General features: G+C 40.9%; 1 protein-coding gene across 1 annotated transcript; it reads right to left on the minus strand.

Annotated features, from left to right (window-relative positions):
- Window positions 1-2,046: 2,046 nt before the first annotated feature.
- ID4 (inhibitor of DNA binding 4, HLH protein) lies at window positions 2,047-5,323 on the minus strand. The gene is made up of 3 exons (XM_033934933.1): window positions 4,689-5,323; window positions 3,807-3,869; window positions 2,047-3,317 (listed from the first exon to the last, which is right to left on the minus strand). The coding sequence occupies exons 1-2, from the start codon at window positions 5,055-5,057 to the stop codon at window positions 3,822-3,824; spliced, it is 417 nt and encodes a 138-aa protein (XP_033790824.1). The 5' UTR covers window positions 5,058-5,323; the 3' UTR covers window positions 2,047-3,317; window positions 3,807-3,821.
- Window positions 5,324-9,908: the final 4,585 nt, after the last annotated feature.

Genomic DNA, 9,908 nt, shown 5'->3' on the forward strand with positions numbered 1-9,908 from the left:
AAAAAATAGTGCTAAATTAAACTACTGTTTCTTTTATGTCAAAATTATAAACAAAAAGTGAATACAAGAAAAATCTAATTTGCTTTGAAGAAGGAAAATACTGCCATTCTATTTCAGAGGGGAAAAAACAGAAAGGCAACCTAGTCACATCAAGGTTTGTGTGGGGGAGACCCAAATGGGCATGCAACTTATAAACCAAAGTGGAATGATATAAATATATTAATATATTATAGGGTGCTCTCAGTGTGAACCCTCAGTGATAGGAGCGAAAGCTCCGACACTTCACTTCTGGGTCAAGGCGGGAAGCCTCCACCCACACACCATCATTGAGCACCCTGAGTGTGCTGAAATTAAAGGAACGGAAGTCCACTAAATCAAACAAAACAACCAATCAAGGTGAGTAAATCAAACTCCACACAAACAACCTGAGCGACCCCCACACAAACCCTGCCAGCCAGACCCCCCGAATCGCACAACAAAATAAAAAACACCATACAAAAAATATCAAGTAAACACGATACTTATCTGAAACAATCTCAAAAACTGAAAAACACAAACAACCGCGCCAGGAGAAGAGGTTCGACCGGGCTGGTTTCGGGAGGAGCCCTTCTTCAGGAACTAAACCCCCGACAGGATTCTATTTCAGAGAGCAGAAGTCAACGATCTTGAAATCAGGAGGTTGATAAAATCATTTGAAATAGAGAAAGCTGATCATAATCAAGACCCAAAGAATTAATTTAGGGTGTCATACTATAAATCATAGCCTCGGGAACAAAAAGACTAAATTAAGGGCTCCTTTTACGAAGGTGTGTTAGCGTTTTTAGCGCACGCTACATCACCGCACGTGCTAACCCCGTGCTACGCGCCAGCTCAATGGTGGCATTAACGTCTAGTGCGCACACTAAAACCGCTAGCGCAGCTTAGTAAAATCTCACCCTTGCTGAGGAAATCTAAAAAGTGTTGGTTTTGCTGAAAACTCATATAAAAATAAATGTTCAATCTTAATGGGTACATTGCCAAAAAAATTTGAAACATATATTTATAAAGCATATATGTATTCCTTAACACCATTTTTTACAAGAGCTCTTGTAAGCAATCATTTAAGTGCATATAGTGCACACTTGGAAAATTTTGTTAACTATAAAATTTCTTAATAGCACACAACCTTCTTTTTACACTGGGGAATTAACGTTTTTAGTATACTAATACTTTTATTAACATTTTTTTTTTAAAGTCAAAGTTATGACGGTCTGTGTAACTACTACTACTATTATTAATTATTTCTATAGAGCTACCCGAATCACGCAGTTTAAAAGTGCACAATCAACATTTGATTAGCGCAATGTAAGGAGTGAGCAGTATACCTCTGTAAATACAAACAGTCATATTTTTTGGAAACTCAACATGGTCACAACTTTGCTGAAAAGAGAAATTAGCATTCCAAATTGTTTTATATCAATGATTTAGTTCTTTATACAACTTCAAGAATGTGTTTACCTCTTCTATTAACATATCTGCTTTGGATTAACAATGTAGTGTTCTTGTACTGAAATGCACAAATCGGCCCTCACTCTAATAGTGAACCCAAAGCAAACTTTGTCTTTCCAATCCTCCAAAACATAAAACCAAAATAATGCAGTTTGTGATTTTTCCTCAAGGGTATTTCACTTCCGTTAGTAGGCTGGTATAATATTCATGGTCTTCAAACACCTTGGCATGATAAATCCACCCTTATATATGAAAACAAAAGCACAATAAAACAAAAACAGACCAAACACTAATTTAACACATGGTTTGATATTCAAAAAGCTTTTGATAAAAATCCCATTTAATTATTTCACTCTGAAATTCCACAACATTGCTGCGCAACCACTGATAACTGGAGATGTGCAACGTTCCTTCCTGCAACAGGAACTTCTGCTTCTAGTTCCGGCATTCTCTCTGATACACCCCTAAGGCTATCAGCTAGTGAAAGCTTATAGTTCAGACATTAAAGCTTTCATGAAAAGTTAAGCATCTAGAAGAAATAAGCAAAAAAATTTTAAAGACATGTAAATCTAGTTTAATGGTTATAGGTATATGTTACACACAGCAAAATCACAGCAACTTGACTGTAACATAGCAGCATTAAAGAAGAAAACAAATCTGTATAAAAAAAATTGACTTGTTTCCTAGATAGTCTGGGATTAATTTTAACTGGATTTAAAGTGACCATCTCTTGTCAAATTTGCGTCAGGACTATGCTGTGATCATATTCACGGTCATATGTTCCTTTAAGGGCAACAACCAAGGGTTCGTTTATTATAATCTTTTGCTTCAGTTGGAAGCAGAGACCTGCTTTTGTTTTCTACCTACACATACTGCAACATAAATGATTAGGACAAATCTAATGTCATTGTATAGAAATGTTTACAGTGCAACAGAGTATTTCAGACACCAGCTAAGACCTGAGCCTTTTCACTTCCATATGCCAAGCCAATTTTTCAGGTAATCTTTAGATTAAAAAATCAAAACTCAAGCTAACTTTGTGAGGCATAAAACAGTTCTATCTGGCTTAAGCAGAACAATTTTGGTGGGCTCAACAGGTTTCATATGCATGCAATTAAAAGAATGCCATGCAGTGGCACTAGTTATAACTCATAGAAGTGTAGAAGAATGGACAAAAACATCTACGTGTTCAAATATGTTCATGGGAGCAGCTGTAACATCTCCACAATTCCTTTTGAAAGAGAATCCCTGGATTAAAAAAACCAGACATTTATATTTACACAAAAAATATTTAATTAAAAATATCTTAATTACAGTAGTCTATTAAAGCATATACTTCTTTCTCACCTGCCCTTATAGAACATCTCTCTATATATACAGTATGAAATGTCACGCATTTATCTATACAATATGTAACATTCCTGCAGGGAGGATAAAATTCCCTGGTCCAAGTAAAATCATCTATTTTAAACAATAGATGTCAGAAATATCTACAATGCTCTGATAAGATTAGTAAAGCTTCGGATTCTGCTGTTGTGTTGCTTAAGTCTCTTCTAAAAGCTCCTCCAGCCATCCATGAATTCAGTCTCTACATTCAAGTTCACCTCTGCCCTTCCCCCCCCCCCCATGTACACATGGATGATTCAAACTGAACAGGAAAAAAGTTCTTAAAGTGATGAGCACACATGTTGGCGAAGAACTCTTTCTCGTGATGAAGTATGGAAACGATGGTGGGGTTGATTTTTTTTTTTTCATCTGTTGGGTGCCTTTTCCCCCTCCCTTTTTCTCTAATTTGTCTCTCTGTTCTTCTGGCTCTGCCTGCTGCACACCTGTGGAAGAGGAATGAATAGAGGGGGTGTGTGAACCATTCTGCTCCAGACTGGCTGGCGCCACCAACAAAACACAAGACATGCTTGATCAACAACCCAAAACAAACCAGGGTCAAACTCCAAGCTGGGCCAAACTGGAATACTCCGCTGACAGTACGGAGCCCAGCCAAAAAAAAAAAAATAAAAAGAGCATTCTGTAACGGGTAGGGGGCATCGCCAGGATGGAAGTACTTTCCCATAAGAAATATAAAATCCCAAGGGGGCTGGGCACATTCTGTACCAAAGGAATCCCTTTTCTCTTCTCCCCCCCCTTCAAGAACGTACTCAGTTATCCCTCCTTTGCAAATCTCATGACAGATATGAAAAGAAATCATGCGCAGCTAAACAGGATTTATGTTCCGGGCAGGACTAACTCACATGGTACAACTAGCTGCCAAAGCCTGGAGGGTCTCAAAACACATCTAGAGGTCGAGAAAGAAACACACTCACCTCCAAAACAGAAGCTCAGCGGCACAAAATACTATCACCGTGTTTGTTCACAACTGAAGCTGCCTGAAACAAAATGCATGCAAAAAGAAAAAAAAAAAAAACAACAGACAACACAATACATTAGTACAAGATGCAGACTGAGGCGAACAACCGTCCTGCATGCCGTACTTTCCCCATCAAGCAGACAGGTGCCATCTAAGAATTATGCTAGGGGGAAACAGAAAGGTGCATTTTACAGTCGATGGGGTACCTCGATATAAATTCAGAACAAAAAAAGGGAACAGAAACCCCACGTAAAATCAAACAACAGAAGAACAAATGGGGAGTGGGATAGACCACATCAACCTTGTGAATTTATTTATACAAATAAAGATGGTCTACCCCAAGGCTGATGTGGTCTGTCCCACTCCCCACTTGTTCTTCTGTACCCTCGACATAAAAACATAACATGAACAAGCGGTAATCACCGAGTAAGAACTCAAATAGTATTTGAAGGCCGTTGCCACAGTACAGGGAATAATAGTTTGAATAAGATCTAAGCCTCCCCTCCCCCCCCCCCTTTTTTTTTTTAAACGTTTATTATCTTTTGCTGCAACTAGTGCAGAATTCTCCAGTTTTCTTAGCCCCTTCTTGCGCAGGACTGTCAGAAGCCTCGCATCCGTCTAAAGGCACGAGTTATTCCAGCCCAAGGTTTCACATTGGGCCGTAATCAGCCAGAGAAAAAGCGCCGTGCGACCACCCGACAATGGGGCAGAGACACGAGCTTCTCTGGAGAGAATTGCACCAATGTCAAACCCCCCCCCCCCAATGATACCCATAACACACGCATCGAAGCCCTCCCCCCCCCCATTCCCGGGACTGCTAGCCCAGCTCCCCTCTTACCGGGTCGGTATTGAGATCGGTGAGCGGGGGGCGGGGGGTGGCGGCGGCGGCGGCGGGGGGCGGCTGCCGGAGCAGCGCCGGGTGCGTGTCTAGCGCCAGCTGCAGGTCTAGGATGTAGTCGATCACGTGCTGCAAGATCTCCACCTTGCTGACCCGCCGGTCCTGCGGGATGGTGGGCACCAGCCTCTTGAGGCGGCTGTAGCAGTCGTTCATGTCGTACTGCAGGCAGAGCGGCTCGTCCTCGGGCAGCTTGCAGCGGGCAGCGCACAGGCTGTGGCCGGCCAGGCAGCGTCGCGCCAGCTCCACGCAGCCTCCCCCGGCCGCCGGGGCTCTCCGGCTCTGCGGATGCAGCGGGCTCACGGCTTTCATGGTGCGGGGAGGCAGGGCGCAAACGAGGAACCAGAAGGGAGGGGGGGGAAAAAAAAAAGCGGCAGCAGAAGGGGGAGGAAGGAAATCTCAATCCAAGCGCAGGAAACTCAGCCGATGCAATTGACTCAAGCGCCCCTATTATTGAAGGTGGTGCTTTCCAGTTTATTATTTATTGATAAAGATGAAAGTCAACCTATAGTTTCTGATGCCAGTAACTAGCCAGGCTCTGTAACAACCACACACCCTTCCTTCCCGCCAGCCCACACCGCTCTGTTCCGCAAGCCCGGAGAGACGCTCACTGATATAGACAAGTGGGCGGGGCCTTGTGGGAGGGGCGGAGCTACAAGTGGCCACGGGCCCAGTGAGAGAGAGAATGGGGGGGTGGGGGAAGAGGGAATGAGCATTAACCAATCGGAGCTGTGGAATCTCTTCCAGAGGAGGGACAGCAGCCAACGGGAAGACTGTGCGAAGTAAAGGTGATGGGCGGGTGGAGGGTGTTCCTGGGAGCTAAGGCTGAACCGGGGCGCCAATTGAGGGAGCTGCTGCTTGTAGGCGGAATGTGTGGGGTAATAGGCGTCAAGGCTCCAGCGGGGTCGGAATGAACTAGCAGTTCCAGCATCCTGCTGAACCTCTGTAAAGTCAACTACGGTTAAAATAATGAAATTGTTTTCAGTTGCAGCAGACAAACATTTTTTTACAACTGGAGAAACATTTGAATATATATTTGTAACGGTTTTTTTTTTTTTAAATTTCCATTTGTAGGTGTTTAGCTAGTTTAGTTATGCTGGGTTATTAGATACATTAACTCAGTTGTTTGACATTATGATTAAAACGAGATGAGATTAGGATGGCAGGATTGCTAAAAAATCGGGGCTGCTAAGCTATTCGGTAATACTTAGCAACTGTAATGTTTAAAAATAATGTCTCATGCAAAATATATTATGTTATAGTGGGATGTATTAGGCACCTGCCTTGGAATCTTAAATTGGAACATATAAATATTATAAAATTCATGCACACACTTTTGAAAAATTTTCCTACACATAATACTGTATTAATCCAATTCATGCCTGTAATTTAATTTAGCCTATTATTTTTCCACATCAAATATTATTAACTTTACATTGTTTTATATATACTCAGTACTTTCCCTATGCCTGCCTTTTGGAATCACATTTAATTTTTCATAGATAAACACCTTGGATTGCATCATGCTAAAATAACTATATACACCAACGGCTTATGTTAGTGTACAAATATTTTCTATTGGAATATCTATTAACTGCATTTTATAGCTCAGGTAGGTAAGACCTATAAAATAGCTTAATTGTCCTGGCTTACTCTGGCAGACATCACAAATTCATTTTAAGACACTCCTGTTCAAGTGTTTCACCAAAGCTTCCCTTTGGAAATGAATTTGGAACCTTTGGTACCAAAACAGAAAAGAGCTCAGAGAAGTTAAGGGGAAAGCACCACATCCCCAGCTCAGATGTTCAATGGTAAAGACTAAAGCATTTAATAAAGGAGCAATTTTTTTGTGTTTCTTTAACTGATTTTTGTTTTTACCAAAATCTGTGGCAGAATTAATAAACAGATCTATTAAAAAGAATTCAGCTCATTGGATCTTCCACTGAGGTATTGAGGATGCATACCTTTGGTTTCTTTTGTCCTGGTTTATTAATTTTTCTTGTGCAGCAGCCAGTCAATGAACAACCCGTGTAGGTATTTTCTTTTCTTTGACTTTCCTATTTGCAGTTGCGGATGGTATTAGAAACCTCAACATTTAGGCAATTGAATTCTAGCATTGTTATTCCTATACCAGTCCTGCTCAGTAGGAAACAATCAAGGTGCTGTTGCAGCAGTTGAAACGCTCATAGCGTCTAATTAGGGGGAGCTGAGCCTTTCAATGATGTGAGACAGTCAGGGAACACCGATGCCAAGGAATGCAGTACCCTTTTGTGTGGGGAAAACAGTCATTCAGTGCTAAAACAGGAAATAAACAAGAGGACAGAGTTAAATAAAAACATGGGCCCGATTCAGGCATTTTTATGTTGCTAACAAGCAGCTATGTAGTTATGGCTGCAAAAATTCTAGCTTGGTCAGTGACGTTAGTGAGTTAGGCCTTTTTGGCAAATAAATTTGTAATTCATAGCTACGTATTGGCTGGGTAAAAAGATGGAGTCAGGTTCCGCTTTTTAGTTTATCTTTAATATTGTTCCTGGTAAACAGAAATAACGACCACACAACAGTAGGCAACCATTTTGAATGGCTGCTCCGGTTTAAAAGAACCACTTACCGACTGGCTGCCGAAGATGATATTTTTTAAGTAATCATGCCCATTTCTTCAAAACATAACATAGGCTGTGCTGCTTAGAACGCAAACAGACATACAGAAAAGTGTGCACTAGATGAAAAAGCCGTGGCTCACATGGATGTCTTCTGTAAAGATCCTGGTATGCAATGTGGCAAAAAATAAATTTTTTAAAGGAATTATTTACCCAGAGGACAGTGTGGTGCTAAGCGTATGTTTCATAACTTTGTGAACTATTCATTTTACAACTGAGTGATAGTAATATTAGAAATCACGTAAAAAGTCAAAACATTGATGTTCTCAGGAGCAGGTGTAAATCCCAATGTTGATCACGGGGGGGGGGGGGGGGATGCTGCTGAGGGGAAGTCATAGGGGAGGGGGAATAATGCAGTGGCAGGGGGATAGTGATGCCCTGGGGAGGATGCTGTGTAGGGGTGGGGGTAAGCTGTAGGAAACATTTTCCTGAGGTAGCAGTGATATTATTTATTCAATTTTCTATACCATTCTCCCAGGGGAGCTCAGAACGGCTTACATCAGTGGTCTCAAACTCGTGACCCGGGGGGCCACATGCAGCCCGCCAGATACTATTTTGAGGCCCTCGGTATGTTTATCATAATCACAAAAGCAAAATAAAACAATTTCTTGATCATATGTCTCTTTAGCTATAAATTACAATATTATTATTGACTTAGCCAAAAGAAAAGATTTATAAACTATAGAGTTTTACCTCATGCAAAATTGTCATTTCTTTAATAAGACATTAATTATTTTTTTCTGAGGCCCTCCAAGTACCTACAAATCCAAAATGTGGCCCTGCAAAAGGTTTGAGTTTGAGACCACTGGTTTACATGGATTTATTCAGGTACTCAAGCATTTTTCCCTGTCTGCAGGCTCACAATCCATCTAATGTACTTGGGGCAATGGGGGTATTAAGTAACTTTCCCAGAGTCACAAAGAGCAGCGTGGGTGCTGAGGCTGTAGCTTTACTATCTATTGGGGGGGGGGGGGGGGAAGGGAGCAAAGGAAGTATGTTTGTTTTCCTCATGTGCAGGCTTGACAAATTGCTGCTCCCTCTGGATATGAAGGGGATGAGGTGTGTTGCCCTGCTCCTATTTTACCACAGGCTCTGTTTGGCAGATACTCTAGTAACACGATGTAGGAATGTCACACAGCTTGAATTGGACATATGAAATCCCTTCTTCAGGTCTTTTCTATAATGCTGCTCTGTATTAATTCTTTACTTTGGTCATTACTGAAGAAAATGCAAAAGGAACGACCCATGCCAGAAATGGCATTTGGAAGAATTGAAACAAATTTCACTGAACCTGGAAGATGTAATAGGTCCAATCAACAAACTAAAGAGCAGCAAATCACCTGGATTGGATGGAACCTCTGAATGCTGAAAGAACTCAAAAATAAATTGCAGACCTACTATTAGTATTCTGTAAGTTATCATTAAAATTGTCTGTGAAGCCTGAAAATTGCAGGGTGGCCAACATTACAGACCAGCGAGACAGACATCAGTGCCGGGCAAAATGGAACACCTAGTGGTTTAATGGGTCAAAGTCAACATGGATTCAACCATGGGAAGTCTTGCCTCACCAATCTGATCCATTTTTATAAAGAAACGAAAATACGTGTGGATAAAGGAGAATCAGTTAGTGTATGTGGATTTTCGGAAAAAAAAATTTAAAAGTACCTTATGAGAAACTCCTTAGGACATTAAAAAACCATGGGATAGAAGGCAATAAATATCCTGTTCTGGATTGGGAGCTGTGCTGGGACCATTGCTTTTTAATATATTTATAAATGATCTGGAAATGAGAACAGTGAGTGAGGTCGTCAGGTTTGGAAATGACCCCAAACTATTCAAAGTTGTTAATTCACTTGCTGATTGCAAAAAATTGTAAGAGGACCTTGCAAGACGTCATCCAAATGGCAGTTAAAATTCACCCCCTCCCTTTTACGAAGCCACGTTAGGCTTTTTTATTGCCAGCTGTGGCGGTATTAGCTCTGATACTCATAAGAATTCTATGAGAATCGGCGCTAATACAGTTGTGGCCAGTGATAAAAAAAGCCTAACATGGCTTCATAAAAGGGGGTGGGTGGGTGTTAATGTGAACAAGTGCAAAGTGATGCATGTAGGAAAGAATAACCCAAATTATAGCTGCACAATGCTAGATTGCTCATTTTTACTCATCATTAAAAAAAATAAGGATCTAGGCATCATTCCGGACAATATGTTGAAATTTTGTGCTCTGTGTGTGGCAGTGACTTGAAAAGCAAACAGAATGTTCGGAATGATTGAGAAAGAAATAGAGAATAAAATAATGTCAAAATGCCTCTTTATTGCTCTATTGTGCAACTTTGAATTTTGTGCATTTCCGGTTGCTGCATCTCAAAAAAGATATAACAGAATTGGAAAAGTATGGAGCAGTGAAGCCAAAATGATAAATGGAATGGAATGACTAACAGGGCTTCTTAATTCCATAAATGTTACTACTTGCTCTCTGGATCCTTTGCCTTCCAGTTGAATTTAT

This window comes from Geotrypetes seraphini, chromosome 2 (genome assembly GCF_902459505.1).
Source record: "Geotrypetes seraphini chromosome 2, aGeoSer1.1, whole genome shotgun sequence".
In the NCBI taxonomy this organism is placed as follows: Eukaryota; Metazoa; Chordata; class Amphibia; order Gymnophiona; family Dermophiidae; genus Geotrypetes; species Geotrypetes seraphini.